This window comes from Mus musculus, chromosome 9, assembly GCF_000001635.26.
Source record: "Mus musculus strain C57BL/6J chromosome 9, GRCm38.p6 C57BL/6J".
NCBI classification, from domain to species: Eukaryota; Metazoa; Chordata; class Mammalia; order Rodentia; family Muridae; genus Mus; species Mus musculus.
The window spans coordinates 118,859,265-118,879,420 of record NC_000075.6 but is presented as its reverse complement, the minus strand read 5'-3'; the positions used below and the strand labels follow the sequence as shown (position 1 = coordinate 118,879,420).

The 20,156-nt window shown below is 48.1% G+C and overlaps 1 protein-coding gene across 3 annotated transcripts in view; it reads right to left on the bottom strand.

Annotated features, from left to right (window-relative positions):
* The window catches only part of Itga9 (integrin alpha 9), a 294,295-nt gene that overhangs the window by 21,583 nt on the left and 252,556 nt on the right, over window positions 1-20,156 (bottom strand). For all 3 annotated transcript variants that reach the window (NM_133721.2, XM_006511918.4, NM_001113514.1), the window contains 3 exons: window positions 10,005-10,130; window positions 7,481-7,600; window positions 2,198-2,299 (listed from right to left, as the gene is read on the bottom strand). In NM_133721.2, coding sequence (NP_598482.2) covers window positions 2,198-2,299; window positions 7,481-7,600; window positions 10,005-10,130 — 348 coding nt within the window. The remainder of the gene's footprint in view (window positions 1-2,197; window positions 2,300-7,480; window positions 7,601-10,004; window positions 10,131-20,156) is intronic.

Sequence of the window (20,156 nt, the reverse complement as noted above, 5' to 3'; positions counted from 1 at the left end):
TGCTAGCCTCCTCACCACGCCCTGCTGGACACCAGACACAGATTCATCTCCTCACCGGTTCAAGGACACAATTTGGTGCCGAATCTGAGAGGCTGTGAAATTTCACCTGATTTAAGTTTGCTGCCCGGCCTCTGTGGAAATTCCCCTTCAGATGGAAGTTCGATTGGAGCCAGGCACTCAGAAGAATCATGCAGGGGGTGGGGTGGGGTGGGGGGTGTGCTTGTTCTTAAACTAGAAGTCTTTCTACTCAGAGAAGATTTTTTCCCCTACTAGGAAAGTTGAGAAAACATTGCAGAACTGAATCTTAGTTCATGGACCAAAAAGCCAGGGGTGGGAGGAGCTTTCCGAGAGGGCTCTTTGGGGATTTGACAGGAGAGGGGCTGGAGGGTGGGGTGGTAGTGGTGGTGGGAGGAGCCTTCCCTCTTTGGGGGATTCTCCTTGTGCCCTCCTTCCCTCCCTTTGGGAGCATGAAAATCAAATCAAAACAAAACAAAACAAAAACCCAACAGCAGCTTCTGGCCACTTGGTGGGGAAAATATCACCACAGCTCTCAAAACAGGAGAGCCAATGACTTGGAGCCCCAGAACACAGTGCTCCACAGCGCCTCCCTGGACGCCAGGGTGCGGCCGCACACCCAGCGCTCTCTCACCACCCGCAACCGCAAGAGGCTTCATCTGCTGCACACGGTTCAACATTTCTAGTGGTGCTTCGGTGTTGATACCATGGTTTATCACAGCATCCTAAACCTCGGGGTTGGGCATGTTTCATCCTATAGTGCCCTTTAACCCATGCCATGACAGTGAACGAAGGCCACCCTTCTCTTCCTTTCCAGGTGAAAGGCTGAGCCAGCTGCCAAGTAGCAGCTCTCTGCCAGAATGCAGAGAGCCAAGAGCCAAGTGCCAACCCCAAATATTTGACCTGCCAGAAAAACTGAGTACGGAGGCCTTGAGTTTCATTCTAGGTAGCTTCTCCACGTGAAGAGCGGTCAGGCCGGACCGCATCCCTGCACCCACTGTGGGATGGCTGACCCCTCGTGAATGCTGCCATCCTAGACTGGCTGATGTTCTCGTGATATTTACTGACATTAGGAACGGGATTGGCATGCCATTGACCCTAGAGCTAACCATTTTGGCTGGACTGGCTGCCCATGAAGCCCCCTGGGATCTATCTGCCTCTCCGCAATTCCCCAGAATTGGGGTTGCCGGCATGGACTGCCACAGATGGTTTCTTCCGTGGGTGCTGGGAACTGAACTCGAATTCATCATCTTTGTCCAGTAAGCACCATAGTCCAGCCTCTCACGTACTAGCATGATGAAGAGGCAGGGTCTCTGTTGCGGTTAGAAAATAAGTTAACAGCCCTTTTCTGTGTATGTACATAATTCTTCTTGAATTCACTTCCTAAGTTTGTTAAAGCAACACAGAATCAATGAGAGAGAGAGAGAAAGAGAGAGAGAGAGAGAGCAAGCAAGCCTCCCCAGAGAGGAGGTAAAAATCCGTGGGAGGGACCAGGAAAGGGCAGCAGGTTTCAGCACAGTCCCTCCGCAGAGCAGCTCATTGGCTGACTTCCCTGTCTACACTCCAGGGACTGAACACAGGAGGGTGTCACACAGTGGATGACCCTTCTTTCCCCAGGAACAAGAAAGGCCTTTCTGTCCAGGCTTTCTCTCACTGGACAGCTAAGCCATGAGGCAGACTGCCCACTCTGAAGCCTGTCGGCTTCAAGGAGGACAAGGGAAGAGGTAGAGAGTGAAAGAGAAGGTTCTAGGTCTTGGCAGCTTGACATGGCCTCTTTAAGACAACCAAGCAGTGGTTTCTTAAGCCCCACTCACACCCACCCCGCCCCAATGCTCAGCCATGAAACAATACAGGCAGGAGAGGTTTTGAGAGAAGGGCTCAAGAGAGATAAAAATAGCCTTGGCCTCAGAGTGGAAATCTAAGGCCTGTTGAGGACGCTTCCAGACAGTTTTTCCTTTGGCCAATCACTGCAAGAAAAGTTTCAAATACCAGAGGAATCCTAAGAACCAAGCTAACGCAACAACAGAGCCACGAGGCCTTCCAGGGGGCCCTGGAAGCTGGGGCAGCCATGGCTTTGGGTCTACCACAAACCCTTCATCTTGGCTTAGAAAGTCTTTCCTCACAGATCCCAGTCCCAGGTCCCTGTCCCCTGAGGAGAGCTGCCCCAGGGCAGCCGACTCACCAGAGTCTCTTCTGGGTTCCCGTTAGCTATCTCCACCACTCTCAGGGCAGGCTCCACCTTCACCTTGGCTCGAGCCATGAACTGGATGACAGAGGAGCTGTCCTGTGGAGGAAATGACACAATTCACCACGAGATGCTTTCAAACGACATTGAGAATGACGTGCCCACGAGGGGGACTATGCCAAGCGGAACTCTCAGGGTTCTGTGAAGAGTCCATGCAGAGCTTATCACTGAACTAGCAGCTTTCCCATCCCTGGTACCCACAGCGCACACACTGCTGCCTTCTCTTGAGAATTCCTTTGGACGGTGGAAGATGCAGAGTGGCAGATACCATTGCATTTTCCAGTAATGAACACATGCACACCCTTGTGCTGTGGTTTCCGAGTGGTGAGGGCTAGATCGCTGGAGGTGGATACTGACATATTGCATATTCACGAAGAGTGGAAGATAAATAACGCTGTTTAATTGTGTGCAACAAATCCCAGCCTGGCATCCCCAGAAGGCATCTGATTCCCATTTTCTAGTCATCTTCTTGCCCAGACCACAGCCCTCAAAACCATGAAAGCTTAGCTATTATTAACTCTTTCTTTGCTCTTGAATGAAGCTGTCTTGGGGCCAAATAGTCAAAGAAGGCATCTGAGGGCACAATGACAGGTCGGGGTAGGGTGGGAGAGACAAACATCTAGTTTATTAATCAGGTCTGAGGGTCAAAGAGGGGGACCTCCTAGCCTCAGGAAGTGGCTGTTGGCAGAAGCCGGTTGAAAGCCTTGCTGTGGGCTCTATTTCAAAGCCACCATCCAGATAACAGGAACGTGGCTCCAAAGTAGAGGTGGAAAAAGAAATTGGAAAAAGATGTGGGTTGGAAAAATTAGGAAAGGCCAGTGTCAGATGGGGCTGTTGCTGATTGTGGAGTGTCCTTGCTGTCCCTGAGGGATGGCTGGGCTCTGCCAGCCAGGTATCCTTAGTGTTTTCACCTGAGTTCCTCTGTCACTCCAGGAAGCCAGTGTGGTTTGCACACATCCCTAGAATTCAGGTGCTGGAAATTTATTCCCTAAGGTCATGTGCTGTGAGATTCAGTGGGAGGCTTCTGGTAGCCAGTCAGGTTAGGCAAGTGAGAAGGATGGAGTGTCCATGTGTCTTATGGATTTCCTGGGATTGAAATCTTTTCTTCCAAGAGGGAGTCGAAGGTTTATGTGACGCGGGAGGTAAAGGAGAGGTCACCAGTCTGGGAAAGTGAAACTAGAAAGATTCTGGCACCCACTCCCCCCAACCCCCCTCCCAGCTTTAGGAAAGCAGCTGCTGGGGGGAGGGGGACTCTGACCAGATGAGTTACAGAGGGGAATTTCTCAGAGCTCAGGGCTGGAGTCTGGATGGTCACCTATAAGGGGGTAGGGGAATGGGTGTGTGTATGGGAGAGTATGGTAGGGGTCGGGGGATGGGCTTTTCATCAATGCTGTTTGGAGTCATCTTGGCTACTGTAAGTGGCCAAACATCTATACATCTGTAGGAACCACAACAAATATTCACTGGTTCACCAGGTTAAACTTTGGCCCAATCATTACTTTGGTTTGTTGTGGATTTCCTTCCAGAGGTGTGTGTGTGTGTGTGTTCCAGGAAGAGGTTGTTGCACGATGCTGTGGTGGCAGTTTTCTAAGAAGTAGAAAGGCCTGCTGTGCTACCCTGTAGCTCAAGGCTCCCACCAGAGGCTGAATCCTCGCACCCTGTCCTTGAACTTCTCATCCTCCAGGCCTGAGTCTGGAGAAGTCAAAGGCACTTTTATCGTTTATACGTTCGTTCCTGGTCCCATGCCCCCTGGGACACAGAAAATGGACTGAGACAGACTTCACAGTCAGTGGCCAGCTTTGACCTACAGTGGCCCAATGCACACAGAAACAACAAAGACCTCTCTATATAAATCAGTGGTCCTCACCCTTCCCAACGCTGCAGCCCTGTAAGGCAGTCCCACATGCTGTGGTTACTCCAACCATGGAATTTATTTCTGTTACTAATTAAATACTTTTGCTACTGTTACGAGTCATAATGTAAATATCTGATATGCAGATGGTTTCAGGCAACTCCTGTGAAAGGGTTGTTTAACTCCAAAAGGGGTTGTGTTTCACAGGTTGAGAAACATTGCTCTAGATGTTAAGTTATAAGGGGACCCCTTGCTCATCACCCAGGAAACCACAGAGCCCACCCTGGGTTGGAACAAGGACATCCTTGACGTAGTACTTTACATAGGAGTTGTGTACAAATTATTCTTAAAAACAGAACAAAACAAACAAACAACAAAAGACCCCAGTTAACAACAGCTTAAGAGTTTTAAACATAAACATCTCTCAGTTGTCCATAGGAATGAGATGCAGTGGGATATCTCCAGACACCCATGGGAGTGCTGGGCTCCTATGTGTAAGGCCCACTTGAACTTGAGAACTATATATGCATTGGTCAAACTGAACTTTGTTATTAAAAATATTAATGGTAATTATATATATTTCTGTGTGTCTGCTATTTGTGTGTGGGGAGTATGTGCAGGAGTGCAGGTGCCCGCAGAGGCCAGAAGAGGGCATCAGAGCCCCTGGATTTGGAGTTACAGGCAGTTGTGAGCCACCATGTGGTTGCTGGGAATTGAACTCTGGTCCTCTGGAAGAACAGTCAGTGCTCTTAACTGCTGAGTCATCTCTCCAGCTCCCCCATCTTCCTTCCTTCCTTCCTTTTCTTCCTTTCTTTTTTCTTTTCTTTTTTTTTAACCACTCTCTTCCTTAATAGAAAAATACTTTAAAAAGCTTCTGGGAGGACTGTCATTCAAAAGAATATTTCTGCTTCATAAAAATCTTCCAGCAATTTACTAGTTTTATAAATTTTAGTTTCCTGTATCCTCTGGCCTTCTATTGATTTTACACTTAATTAATTACTTAATTTAGTGTGGGAATTATTGGGGGTCATGTACAGGCTACAGCCTACATGAGAGATCAGTAGACAATTTTTATCGGTCCTTTTTCTCCTTCCATCATGTGGGTTGTGGGGATGGAGTAAGTCAGTCAGGCTTGGCAGCAAGCCCCTTTACCCACTGAGCTGTAGAGCTGTCCTCTCATACTGTATTTTTATTATAAATCATCGGTGTTACCACCGTAGATATTAACAGTGACAATAACGGTTAGGTTAGAGGCCAAGGAGATGAAGGGCTGGTGTATAGTAGGCCCCTGGTGGCTGTGAAAAAGGCCTTAGGGACACTGCCAAAGAAATCCTATCCTCTGAAAATTAAAAAAAAAAATAGACCCAACATTCTACATGAAAACTAGTGGAGGTTAAAACAATAAAACCTCAGATTCCCTTGTCTGGAGCCAGACCTTGAGGTCAAAGGAAAATAAACAACCCTAGGCGGAGGCCAGCCACAAGGTCCATGTTGATCCAAGTCCCCAGGGAGACCCAATGGCCCTGGAGCCATCTGGTCAACCCCCAAAGGCGCTATGCCTTATAAGGTCCAGGCCTGACAGTGCTTCAGACTCAAGGCACACTCTATGCCTAAGTTTCTGCTGTATGACAACCCAGAGATGTCACCCTCTTTTGCCTGGGGCTCCACTGGTTTGCCCGACCAGTGGGAACAATGTTTCTGGGATGGAGTCCTTGGTTAAGTGTCACTACTGGATGAGAGAGAGAGAGACAGACAGACAGAGAGGCAGGACAACCAGTGCCATCACTCTGGGGGCAGTGATGAGCAAGTTCATGGGAAATGAGCTGTCAGCAGCATTGGCTAAGATGGACCAGGGAGAAAGTATGTTGACTCCTAGTGAACCACGTCAGGGAGGGACTCGTGGAAGGGCGATGGTAGATGAAGCTCACACCTGGCCTCTGCTAACAACGCTGACCTATATCAAGAACAGGGAAGCCCTGAGTGGGAGCCCAACTTCCTCCAAACTAGTTTCCAAACTAGGGAACCAGATGGTGTCCAGCTTTCCACGGTGTGTGGAGACTGTAATAGCTACAGAGAGGCGGGGAAAACAAGCAGACCCCTCCCCCCAACAACTGCATCTTCTCAGGCTGCCGCATCACTGCTGGGGCTAATTCAAAGCTGACCACGAGACAGCGCTGACGCTTCTCACCTGTGGACAGCCCCGATGGCTTTGTATACGTCTTGCATGTTTAGTCTTTTCAAATAAAACTAAAAAGGAACTCTGAGGCTAACATGCATATTCTTTTTACCTTCATATCCAACTATTTCTATAGCATCCTGTGGCGCACAGCCTCTTGAACCAGCAAGCTCTTATCTTAAAACAAATCAGAGCAAACCTTTATTAAGGGCCACTGGTTTGCTGACTGACTGAGAGATTTGGAACCATATTTGATAAACTCACAGTAGCAAAGTGTTCTGAGGTTCACGGGCCCAACTGCTTTGAGGGATCATTTGAACAAGTGATCAGGCAAACTAAGGCTTCATGGGTCAAATCTGGCCCTCTGTCTGCTTGTGTAAATAAAGTTTTATTAAGAACATGCCCTGCATTTGGATATAGTCCACACTGTGGCTGCTGACAGAGTTAAACTGTTGCAAACGATTAAGTTAGCATAGCTACAGTGTAGCATGTAGCTATGAACATGGGCAGCCTAACACAAAATCAACCTGTTTAAAACTTGTTTATTGTGTGTTGTTTTTGAAAGCTGATGAGCCTCTCAAGCCTGTCTGTCACAGGTGACCACAGTAAGCCACAAGGTCAAAGGCCTGACCACGCATGATTCTGGCCCATAAAGCCTAAAACTGTTCTTGCTAGCCCATGACAGAAAAGGGCGACCTTTGATCAAAATCAGAACAAAACATGGTCTCCAAATCAGCAGGATTTATAAGCTTGTCAGTACCATCTCAGGTTTCATCCCCCACTGAATCTGAGGTTTTATAAGCCCAAGGAGATATTTGCTTTTTCGAGAGGATGTCCTCAAACTGAGAGATCCGTCTACCTCTGCCTGGACCTGAAGGCACGCAGCCGCCACAGGGCGCCCTACAGCTTAGCCCAAGGAAAAGGAAAGAGCAACAGCGCGGAGGGGCAGATGAGAACCCGGGAAGCTGAAGATGCTAGAACTCGGTAAAGATGCTAGGATACTCTCGGTGACACCGCCAGTCCTTGGATTAAGGTGAACACTGAGGGTCTGATACTGTTTCTTGGCAACGTCTGATGGACGAATCGCCAGTGGTGCATGCTGGGAAAGTTTGATAAGGGGCAGCCCGTGTGTTCTGGGAACGGATTCCAAGGGATTCTGGGTAACCGCTGAGAGCGCAGCCCGGGGACTCACCTTCTTCAGTATCTCTGTGTTCAGTAGCATGTATAGGTTGATGGTGCGGCTCTCCTCTTTCGGAAGAGCACTAAGGTTGCAGTGCAACGTTAGGCAGAAGCTCCCTGGCTTTTCACAGTCCTGAGGAGAAAAATTCCCAGATGGAATTAAGAGACAGAGACCATCCAAAGCCATCTATAGTGCAGAGTGTCTGTTATGTTAACTGAGGCAAAATCAGGAGGAAGAGATGGGGCCCGTGGAGTGGCTAATGTCAGACTTCCTGCCCAGCTTGTCTGGGGCCCAGGATTCCATCCCAGCTCCAAAATACAGAGTAAAATAGGAATTAGGTGTGTTCGGTCACTGAACACACCTGTCCCATCAATGGATTTAGAAAAGTGATTTTTAAACAAATATGGTATGGAGGGAGGGATTGTGTAACCTGAATTATTTCCATGATTTCTTCTGTTTAAAACTATATCACCCAGTTCAATTACTGTTATTTAATATATAAATTGTACTGGTATATGGAGTAGCTTTAAAAACAAAAACAAAAAAAACCAAACTATAACTAACATACCCTGCCCCACCAAACTAAAGAAGATGTAATTTTGCTCTGTCACCAGCAGAGGGCGGTAGAAGGTTTTCTGGCCTAGTTGAACACTAGGGCTCTGGTCTCCTGTGTTTGGGGGAGTCCACAAGTAGACATAAGGTGGTTATGCGGTTAATCCTACCAAAAAGTTGAATTTCACCAGGAGAATCAATTCTTCTCCAAAAGAAACATTTAGATATCCCTGTGTACTTTCGTGAGTTTTTAAACAGGAAGACTTTCCAACTACAGCGGATTCTGGGTCCATGCCTTGGCAGGCAGACACCATGCTCCTGTTTAGTGGGTGGGGCAGGGGTGGGTGCTTAAAGAACAAAGAAGCTATATGACTCGGTGACGCATACGCCGCCAAGGGGAAGTTTATTCCAATGACCAAGGAGGAATTTTTCTTTTGTGTTTGGAAGTGTATCTTATATATAAAGTATGGATGTGTGCGTATATGTGTGTGTGTGTGTGTGTGTACCTGTATGAAGCTTCAATCGCAGGAGACATTTTCAGCTTGACATTTCAGCGTGTATGGAAGACACAGCCGATGTCACTATATCTAACTGTCCCCTAGGGCCTTTACAAAGATAGGCTATCCTTGCTATGTGGGCCACTGGTTAGCTTGACATAATCTAGAATCCTAGGAAGACAGTCTCAATGAGGGATCAGGGTGGTCTGTGAGGGGCTATCTCCACTATACTGATTGATGTGGGAAGACCTGCTCACTGTGGGTGGCGCCATTCCCTAGGCAGGGGGTCCAGAACTGTGTGAGAATAGAGAAAGTGAGCTGAGCACAGCAGAAATGACTTAATTTTACCCTCTCTGTTTTTTCACTGTGGATGCAAGGTGACTGGGTATCTCCTGACTTCTGCACAGTGATGAATTGAGCCCTAGGAATTGTGGGCTAAAGTCAACTCTTTCTCTCCTAAGTTGCTTTTGCCAGGGTATAATGTCATAGCAAGCAAACAAACAAACAAACAAACAAACAAACAAACAAAGCAAAGCAAAACAGTATGCAAGTGAAAAAAAAATCTAAGTCTCCAATAGCAGGCAGCTGAGCTCTCCAAGGGGCGGGAGAGGTGTTCAAGTGAGTGTGGGGTGTGCTTAGGTGGAAGTAAAGCCCTCAGTGAAAGTAATCAGGATGCAGGAAAAGGGACCCTGAAAAAGCTCTGATGAGGTAGGACACACACAGTAAAAAGAACAAATTCTAAGTATTATATTGATATATTTTACATAGGTATTATGTATGTTTCATGTATGTCTTTCATGTTTTCACTGGAGAACCAACCTGACCATGCTATCTTTTTGCCATCTTTACTACTTCTGAACTCCTTACACACATTCCAGAATGTTCTTTATTCGTCTTTCATTTAGTGTAATTTCTGTGAGACTTACTTATGCTGCATAGTGTATGGAATACTATTAGTTACATTTATTTTTTGTAGTTCTATAATATTCATGTGTATGGATATGCTCGTCTATTCGTTGTACTGTTGATAGCTATCTGAATTGTTCTGTTTTTGGCTACTCTAAAATTGTTTCAAATATTCCTGTGTCTTTCAACAATACGTGCATTCACTTCTTGGGGATAGACCCAGAAATGGTACATTTTTCTGGGTTGTGTAATACATACATGTTTAATTTTAATAGAAACCGCTAGGAGGTTTCCCCATTGCACTGTAGATTCCTTCTAGGAGAAGAAATCGTTTGCTTCCTGACAGCAGGTTGTTTAGGATTTCTGTTAGTCATGCAATGGCGTTTGGAATATAGATTTGTGAGGGAAACCCTGGGCTGAAAAATAGGGATTGATTATAGTCCTCAAGGCTTTTTGAGTTAACCAGTGAAAACTGGATTTGAGAAATAAGAAGCGCCAAGTAGAAGACTGGCCTCTCATCTCCGACATGCCTTCCCTGTGAGGCCCACCATCATGGCTCCCGTCACCAAGTGACTTCTTACCAACACTTTTCTTCCAGACTTGGAGAAGAAAGCAAATATGGTGTGGAAGATGTTCTCTTGTTCTTGAGGGATGATGCAGGGGGTCGGGTTTCTTTGTAGAGAGCAGTTACCCTTCTCTTGGCTCACCTGGAGAGAGAGAGAGAGAGAGAGAGAGAGAGAGAGAGAGAGAGAGAGAGAGAGAGAGAGCTGTTAGAACCAGCGGTCTTAGATCTATAAGCATCTGACACAGCAGCTGAGCATAGACGCTCCCTGCTTCCATTCTCTAGAGGACAAAAATGGTCAAAGGGCATTTCATTTTATGAAATTATTGACTATGTTTCCAGGTATGGCCTTGAACTCCTGGGTTCAAGACATCCTCCTGCCTAGCAGCCAGGCCCACAGGCTTACCACAGCTCTGGCTGGGAAGTGTTTAAGGCAGAAGTTCTGACAGAAAATGTGGCTATTAAGTTCTTCAATAAACTGAGCTGAGATGACCACGGCATGCAAATGAGATTTGAGGAACAGCTTAAACCTTCTGCTTCCTGATTTCAAAGCTCATTTATATCACTCCTTTCAGACAGGCGTTTAGGAGGCAAAAAGAAATTCAAGTCACGTGCTAACAGAGTCAAAAGCCCTGGTCTGGAGCCCAGGTCTTCTGGGACCTTAGGTCTGTCCAAGCTTATAAGTGGGCTTCATGTATGGCCCGCTGTTGGAAGTTTCTAGAAGGTTCTGTGGAGCACACCAGGATGCTGTAAAACCCCTTAGGAGCTGTTTTTGAGAGAATTGCTCTGGGTCTTCATTCCTGTTCCAACTGTAGTATCAACCACATGGTGGGTACCTGAGGTTTGGTTCTGTGAGCTCTTGCTCTCAGATCGTCTGTCTCCTTTCATTCTCACGCATGTGGGACTCCCCTTCTCTGGCTTGTCCCTTGAGGGGACAATGCTGACAGGCCCAGAGAAGACAGTCTTCTGCACAGAAGTTCCAGTGAAGACTCCCTACCTCCGCAAGGCTTGGTCATCATACCACACACCCAGTTGGTGCCGAGAAAGCCTCGGAACTTATAGGACAGACACGCTGACTCTCACTGAAGTCAGAGGCAGATCAAGAGTTCCTCAGCGTCCTGAAAACTGGTGTTCTGGCTTTCCAGGCAGGGGGAGAAACCTGGTTGCCAACCCACCCTAGTTGGTCTTGCTCAAGAGCCCCCAGTGTGAGAAGATGGTGGTGATACTTGGCCGTAGGTGCCAGCAGAGAGGGGCAGGGGCCAGGAGCAGCAGCAATATGTGTGAGAAACGGCCAGGCCTCGGTGGGCAGAGTCACAGCCAGAACTAATTTCTTCCACAGGGCGTCTCTGGGGTGGTGTGAGTACAGGGAAGTGATGGTCAGGGCATCTGATGCCTTATGACAGGCTGGCCCCGGTGGAATGTGGGGCAGGAAGCAGAAGCTGAAGTCGGTGGTGGATGAAAACCTTGGCCACTGCGCTCCTGACTGTGGTTATACGGGAATCATTTTAATCAGGAAATAACCCACTTTTATGGGAGGCTCAGGGTGGTCCTGCTTCAGCAGGAGACTGAAGGCTCCCAGGGTCTCTAGGGTGTCTGATCTGGTGCAGCTAAAATTCAGCCACTCTCCCTGACCAGGGTCACAGCAGGGAGGCACTTCTCTGAGAGGATGAACAGGGCATGGTCACGGTAACATGGTAATATCCGGGATCGGCTCTGAGGGCCATTCACACTTAAACATTTGCTTCACAACAGCCCTGTGGGACCGGGCCGTATCTGGAGCCATCTTAAAGATGGAGGTACAAGGAGAGAAGAAGAAGAAGAAGAAGGAGGAGGAGGAGGAGGAGGAGGAGGAGGAGGAGGAGGAGGAGGAGGAGGAGGAGGAGAAGAAGAAGAAGAAGAAGAAGAAGAAGGCAGGCATGCAGACAGAGGTGGTCTTGAGAGTAGGCCATGCACCATACACACCCCCTAGCACTAGGTCCAGGGGTCAAGGACAGACTGTGGTGGGGTCAGAGAGGAGGACAACCATCCGCCCTCTTTTTACCCAGAATTCTTCACGGTGGCCCATTTTACCACTGTCTCCTCTCAGCCCCCAACAAAAAGCTGACCGCTGGACAGCCCATGGGAGGTATGAGCACCTGCAGGCTGGGAGGTCAGGTCACTCTGTGCTGTCTCTGGGCCTGGAAGGGGAATAGAGTACCCTGGAATGTTGTTTTTGGAAAGCAGTTCCCAGATCAGGCAGTCCTTGGCCTTGGCTGTCAGATAAGGACCTGAGACCTTAGGCTTGGTGACTTACCCAAGGTTATGTGGTTGGTTGTTATCAGCAGCCTAACCCAGTAAGAGGAACCCAGGGAGCAGACGCTATCCCAGACACCACTCTTGTGCTCTGTCCCCTCCCCTCTTATTTCATTGAACATGATGGTCTCCTATTCCACCCTTGTCCTGTGTCTGACAAAGTTCACTCCTCTCTATGGTTGAACAAGCCTTACTGTGTCTATCCACTACACCACCTATACCTCTGCTGATGAGCACCTATAACTTGACTGTGGTGAATCATGTGGTATACTTTTAAAAATGTGTGTCCAAGTTTGTGTGTATGGGCACATGCCAACACAGAGACAGGAGGATAACCTCGAGTGTCAGCTCCAGAGATACCATCTTCCTTCTCTGAGATGGTCTCAATGGCCTGGAACTTACCAAATAGACTAGATAGCCTGGCTGGTGACCCCTAAGGATCTTCCTGTCCCCAGCTCTCCAGCACTAGGGTTACAAACGTGAGCCCTGACCCCTAGCCTTTTAATGTGGGTGTTGGTGATTGAATGAAAGTCTTCATGTTTATAAGGTGAGCACATTAATCCACTGAGCTGTCTCTCCAACCCCATGGACTTTTCTGGGCTGTTTTTGAGACAGGGTTTCTCTGTGTATCCCTGGCTGTCCTGGAACTCACTCTGTAGACCAGGCTGGCCGCGAACTCAGAGATTTGCCTGCCTCTGCCTCCCAAGGGCTGGGAGTAAAGGTGTGTGCTACCATGCCTGGTTACACTCTTGAATACTCTGTGGTACCTCCTGCAGCCCAGCTCCACCTCTTCACAACCATGACAATTTGAGTCTCCCGGGCCTCAGTTTCCTTATCCATGGAATTAGTACAGTGGCCTACATGGATACTTCTAGGAGCGGATCACACGCTTCAGGACCATATGTGCAGCTTCTACAGAGCATCTTGTGTCTGTGTGAATGGAGGGAGGTATGCGTGCCATGGCACATGTGTGGAGGTCAGGGTCAGTTCTTTCCTACCATGTGGGTCCTGGGAACCAACTCAGGTCCCCAGGCTTCATAGCTGGCACTGTTCCCAGCCAGGGGTCCTCATCTTCCATTCTGTAGATAAGCGATTGCTAAAACCCTACCCCACAGGCTGGTTAATTTTGTCTAGAGAACTTCAGTTGTTGAAACAAGACAAAACAAAAACCACCCCTCTATCAGATCAGTCTTGTGAAAGCCCATGGGGAATTATCTTTATTAGTGATAAATGTGGGAGGGCTCATAGCCCTGGGTGCTATAAAAAAAATCAGGCTGAGTGAGCCCTGGCTAGGAAGCTAGTAACAGGATTTCTCCATGGCCTCTGCATCAGTTCCTGCCTCCAGGTTCCTGCCTTGGCTTCCTGCACGATGGACTTTACGCTGTAAGCCATATAAATCCTTTCCTCCCCAAGTTGCTTTTGGCTATGGATGTTTATTGAAGCAAAATAAAGCAAACTAGAATACTCCTCAACTTGGCTTTAATCATCTTTGCTCAAAATCATGAGGAAATAAAGGCCTCTTCCCATGTCACACCAAACACCACACTGCCCTGTTCAACAGTCCCATCTTCAGCTGTCTGGGGGCCCTGTGGCCTCTGCCCACTCACTCTCATACTTTCCCAGACTGCTGGAGCCCAAATGCTTCCCACGACAGGGCTGGTTCTCAGCAGGACCCCTGGGAGTTGAGGGAGGCCCGTGGCTATTGGAATCTGCACAAAAGAACTTACTAAGTCCACAACCAGGGACAGGAAGGCATGGGGCACATTGTTGAGGCTGGATTCTGCCAGCATAGTTATTGAGGGTGTTCTGTTGTTATCTGCCCTCTCCAAACCTGACCCCAAAGAAAACACTGTGTAAGCTGAAACCAAGAGAGGGTGGTGGTGTGGGAGGCTGTCAGGAGCTCACACTGTGGAGTCCAAGATGACATGGACATCTTGTGGCAGGACAGTCATCCTGGGGTAGTGGCTGGATGCAGCTAAGGTGTCAGAGGATAGTGTTCCATTTACTCTAAGTGCCCTTACCTCATGAGTCATGGGGTTTGAAGCCTGAACTGTGGCTCTTGTCCTGGTAATGTCACTGTCAAGGAAAACTGACTTTTCCTTTGGACACTCCCAGCCTCTGTCCCCAGGTGAGAAAGAGATAGTCCTGTAGGCTATGGTCAGAAAAAGGGGTCAGAGGAACCAGGATGTTCCCACGTGTGAGGCTCAGGATCACGGTGTCCATTATTGACCCGGAGAAGCTGTGTGCTGTTGGGCTAGCCTTGGATTGCTATAGCCCTCCTACTCCAGCCTCCAGACAATGCCTGGGGTTAGTGGCACCATCACGCTAAGCTTGTTTTTCTAGCTCCACTTCTCAAGCCCATCTCCTTGGGATCCGAGTGGAGTTGTTTGTGGGCCCTCTCTAAGCAGAGTCCAGATGTAAAAGATAATTCTATTTTCCATGAGGCAGTATTCTAACAGGTGGAACTGACACCGGACCCTTGCAACACTTCTGTGCTATCCGGTAAGACATAACGTTGGATGCTCGCAACACCTTGTGTAGTGAGTAAGTGCTCCTCTCAGGCACTGCCCACCCTGCTGTGAGTTTTCAGAACGTCAATGCAGTGTATAAGGATACCATCCTGTACCTGGAGCATCTATCGCCTTGGATGTCTGTCTGTCTGTCTGTATCGGGGATATTCAGCACCTTCTCTGTTAGCTTCTTCACTGCACCTCATCCGTATTAAACCATCCCCCCCCAAGCCCCTTTTTCCCCCACCCATCCCGGGCTCCGGTGGACACTGTCTGACATGTGACTGTGAGGTCACCTTTTCTAGTTGCTGCTTGTTGAGAACATGTGTATTTTTATTCTATGTCTGGTTAACTTCACCTGATGTAATGCCCTCCGGTTTCACCCATGTTGCCACAAATGACAGGGTGACATTTTTTGTTAGGGCTGAATAATACTCCACTGTTAAAATGGACTGAGGGTGGAGTTGGGGAGTTGATTGGATATAAGAGACAGACAGACAGACAGACAGACAGAGAGACAGACATCAGAGGTGTTCTGGGCACACGGTGACACCAGGTCTCTAGCTGTCACCCAAACTTTGCAACCTCTGCCTGTGGCTCTGCAAGGCTAGGGAGCGAGAATCCCTGCCACGCTTCCTGCCGAACACCCAGGCTCTACAGATGGCGTCCTAACGGCTGGTTTCACACACCCTGACCACTACAGCCTTGAAGTGTTCCCGATTCAGGGGAGCTACCAGGCCTCCCCCAGATCTTGAGGAGGGGGCACGGAATCCAGAAAGAAAGGAAGAGCGAAGCCTGAAGGTGCACACTGTGGCCTTGAGTTCAACCTTGGACAAGCACAGCGAGGTGCCAGCACCACACCCCTTGACTTTGTGGCTTCCTATACCACCTGCCCCATGAACCTCCGCTCCGTACTTTGTTATCCATTTTGCACAACAAAGCAAGTGTCTTGTAAGCAAATCTTAGGAGTAGGGTGTTCCTGCAGAAGGATGGGGGGAACCAGCGAACTGAGTTGGAGGATGTGAGGTTTGAGGTGGGTGGATTAACCTGCCGCAGAACTAAGGAACCAACTCTACTCAGGCCTGTGGTATTCTTAGCACTTTCTTTTCTTTCTTTGCCTCTACATATCTCTGGCTGGCTTAGAACTCACTGTGTAGACCAGGCTGGCTTTGAACTCACAAAGACCTACCTGCTCCTGCCTCCTGAATGTGTCCCGCTGCTCTTGACTTCTATTTTAACAGCATATCTGAGGCCTGGATGGCTCTTTAATCAGCTTTGGCCCACTCTCCTGATCACTCCCCACTGGCTGGGCATTTACAGAGAAGGTCATCAAAATTTGCCTGACTCCACGCCTCTGGTGCATAGTCCGAGAGACAGGTAAGCGGAAACTTGAACTAACTCTGCACCACTCAGGAGCCCTGCTTGGAGTCTCCCTCAATGCAGCCCTTGGGGGAAGTTGACTTGAAACGAGCCCAGAGCTGACGGGTGAAGCAGCGCAGGTTCATTTGTGTCAAGACCATGTGTTTCCTGTTAACTCCTGTTTCCCTGTCAGCCGACATTCTGCTCCCTGTCATTTCCCTGGGCCACTTTTATGTATCACGTTACCTAAGCACAGCTGACGGCAAGTGGGTAAACATGACTGGGCCTGAGACTTAGCTGCTGGGCCCTTCTGAATTCTCTGAATTCACACGCCCTTTGAGATGGGATACCAAGAGAATGTTGTGAATGCCAGCTCTGCTAATTCAATTACCAACTACCTACTCTGGGAGTGGAGCGGTCAGAAGACAGGGCGATCCCCATTCCACCGTAGGGCGCTTGCTCGCTGTGTTCCACAGCAGTTGTGGGGAAGTTCATTTCGGGACTCATTAAAATGCCTGAGACCTGATACCACTTGGTTAACCGTACCTGTCCTAACATAAATGAGCCAATTCCATTCTGTTCCATTCAGCGAAATGTGAACTACATTTCCATTCCTGGTCGCCTCCCACTTTAATATCTTGTATTAAGTTACATGGCTGCGAATGGCTACCAGGTGTCTCTCGGTACTGTCTGATGGATGGTCAGATGACGTGATTTTCCTAAAGCAGAGGAAGGGTTGCATGTTCAGCGTCCACTTCAAGCCTGTGGTGCTTCCGACCCACAGAGAAGCAGACGCTCTGGGTCACTCCTGATTGGTTCTGCGTGCCCAGCAGGGGTGGGGCTGCCTAATACAAGGCCGGAAATGGAAATAACAGTCCCGGTGAGTCCTCAGCTGTGATGCACCTAGCTTTATGTGACCCACGCTTTGAAAGGCCGAGAACACAGCTTCTGGGTGTCAATGACCCACCATTTAAAGACAGCAGAGAGCTCCTGGAGGTGTCTGTGGGCGTGTCCTCCTAAAGAGGGAAGAATTCTTACGCATTGTGGAAGACTCCCTGCTTGTCAGTTTGGCTTGTGATACCTGTCTGTCTGTCTGTCTGTCTGTCTGTCTGCCTCTCTTTTTATGTGTACATGTACACGTGTGTCAGTGTGTGTGCACATGTATGTGTGTGAGAGCCCACACAGCAGAGGTCAAGGCCGCGTGTCTTCCTCAGTCATTTTCCCTCCTTATTCTTTAGAGGCAGCATGTCAGTGAAACTCATTGGTTCAGTTAGGATGAATTGGCCAGCATGCTCCAGGGATTCTCTTGTCTCTGCCCACCTAGTTCTGGGATTATTGGTGCACACTGCCATGCCTGGTAGGTGTTGCTCACGCTTGTGTGCCTAGCACTTCACTGATGGTACCACATCTCCAGCCCCAAGTTCTCATGTTTATTTCTACATGTAGCCAGAGGTTCCAACACACAAATAGAATTCCAAAGGGGAAACCCATTCCCATCATCCCAAGCTCCATGAGGTAAGCACAGAGAAGGCTATAACTATGTTTAGTCCCCACCTCCCAATGCACCAGTTTTTCATATCAGTAAGGACCTCAACTACAGAGTTTTGTTGTTGAAATGGAAAGGATAAACAAGGGCACAAAACATCTGTTCACAGTAACAGCTCCCTTGAGATCTGCAGAGCTGGGGACGGAGCACAGCCACCAGGACAGCCTAGGTCCTTTTATTCTAGAAAGAAAGCGACACTGAGCATACTGTATTCTTTTACTTAATTGTGTATGTGGTTCGGTGACAGGAACCTTGACCAGTTCGCTGTACCAAGAGAGTAAATGTAAAATCCTGAAGACGTTGTAGCTTTGGCTTTGATGCCTTCTTTCTAATTGAAAACTATCTCCTAAAGAAAATATATTTTTGTGCAGCCGCTTCTCGTCACACGGAGGAAAGCTGGGTTCTGTCTGAAAGGTCAGGAGGTTACCGAGACCAAAGACAGAGACAGGGAGAAATGAAGCGGTGATATCAACACTCCAGGAAGCAGGGTGCGGCGTCTCCCGTGAGCCTGCTCGCTTATGCTATAGAGGAATGCCTGTGTTTCCACCAGCTCTAGGGATGGCTGACACAAGGCTTTCACCCTCAGTCCTGGGCCCCTTTTTCTCCCCTTTGGGGGTAATCAGCCAATATGCCAGGGAGTCAAGAGTACAGGCCACATCAGGCTCCCCATAAAAGAGAATTTCATTTCCATGTAATCAGAGAAAGGCGGGCCCCAGAGAGGCCCATTTCGCAGGCATGGATGGCCTTTACCAGAGCTAGAGTGATATGGAAGGGAAGTAGTTTTGGAGATGAAGTGACAGCGAAGAATTTCCAGATGTGGCTGGATTGTCGCAGTGAGAGATGGAGGCGTAAATACGTTATCTGAGCACTTGACATGCAGGCCCGAGATGCTCGCCTTCCCCAGATGGTGAGACGCTCTGGAGGCGCGATGGTCTACTGATTTGGATAATGAATGAACCTGTCAAGCCACCCCACCCCCACCCACTGGGACACAGCACAGACCTTGGAATTGTATTAGTTTGTTTAAATTCTAGTTTTTGCTCTTGGATCCTGCTACAGTGAAGAACAAAGTTCAGGTCCATGTGGATTTGCAGAATTCACTCTGCACCCGTCAGGCATATTATTTGAGAATCCTCCTTCTATCAAAAGGTCTGTAGCCATCCGGATGGCATCTCTACCCACCATGCTCTATCTATCCTTTTAGATTGTTTTTTGGCGGTGTGTGCATACCAGAGCAGCTTAAAATGAAGCTGCTAGTGGATTCCCTGGGTCTCAGGTTTCAAGGACCTCAGGGAAGTCTGAAGTGTGCCTCAGGTCTAGTATCCAGGAAATTTAAGAAGAGGCAAAGGGTAAGACCCCAGTGGCCAGGAAGACCAAACTACTTCTTAGGGACTGGTAATGCCAAGTCAATGCCTTATGGTCAGAAGGAATTTGGGGTGCATGTGAGAAAGCTGGTCCCATTTTTTATGTTTCTGAGGCACACTCAGTTTGGCCTCAGCAGGTTAAATGAGAACCACGTGTTTCTCAGCAGCGGCTGATGAGCTCTGTTTATCTTCAGCGAAATTTGTGCTATGGACTTCTTTAACATCCCATTATGCCCACACCAGCAAGGCTGGGGGTCATGTTTGTTTTAAGGGCTGAAGGGAAGCTAACCGGTTAGCTCTCACTTTTAAGGCCTATTCATGTTGGGGGCCAGAAAGCACCTTGCGCGTAAGCTGCATTCCAACTGGCCCACCCAATGGCAGCGAGGAGTCACGGCAGCTGTGACACAATACATTCAGGCTCCAAGTGATAAGAATGGGTACCCTCAGTCAGCTAGGAGATGGCACTGCTGGCTTGATTTACTCTTGATATCCACATAGCTCAGAGGTCAGACTCTGGCTTGAATGATGTCCATACAGCCCTGGCTGGCTTGTCACTACCTTCCAGAGCATATGAATGGTGTACAGACACAGCTCAGGGACACACAATTTTGCCTTGATCACTCAGATCAAATGCCCAGAAATGTAACTATCACTCCACAATTCAATAATCTCTCTTTAACTGCAGAATTCAGGCAAACATTTCCCCCTCTTTATAAAGTATTTGGCTCTTGTTGAGAAAAAAAAAAAACAAAAACCCAGATCTTACCCTGACCCTATTTATGAAACTTTACTATGTGGCTCACATCTATACATGTACATAAAGAAGAAAAAAAAAGTGGTTTAAAGCTATTGACAAGATCAGTGGTATGTAAAGGGTGAGGTATGAAGAAATATGATTCCATAACAACCATTCCCAAAGTTTGTGGATTTCTCATTGAAGCTTTTGGCAGTGTAGGCAGTTCTATCTGATTTGAAATTATCACCTTCTTTTTGATTCTCAGATGGAAATGAAGGCAACTTTTGCTGGTGTGTGAGTGGCATTTTTTTCAAAATTGGCTCTATGTAGGGATTCCCAGTGACTATAAAATTTTCAGATCTTT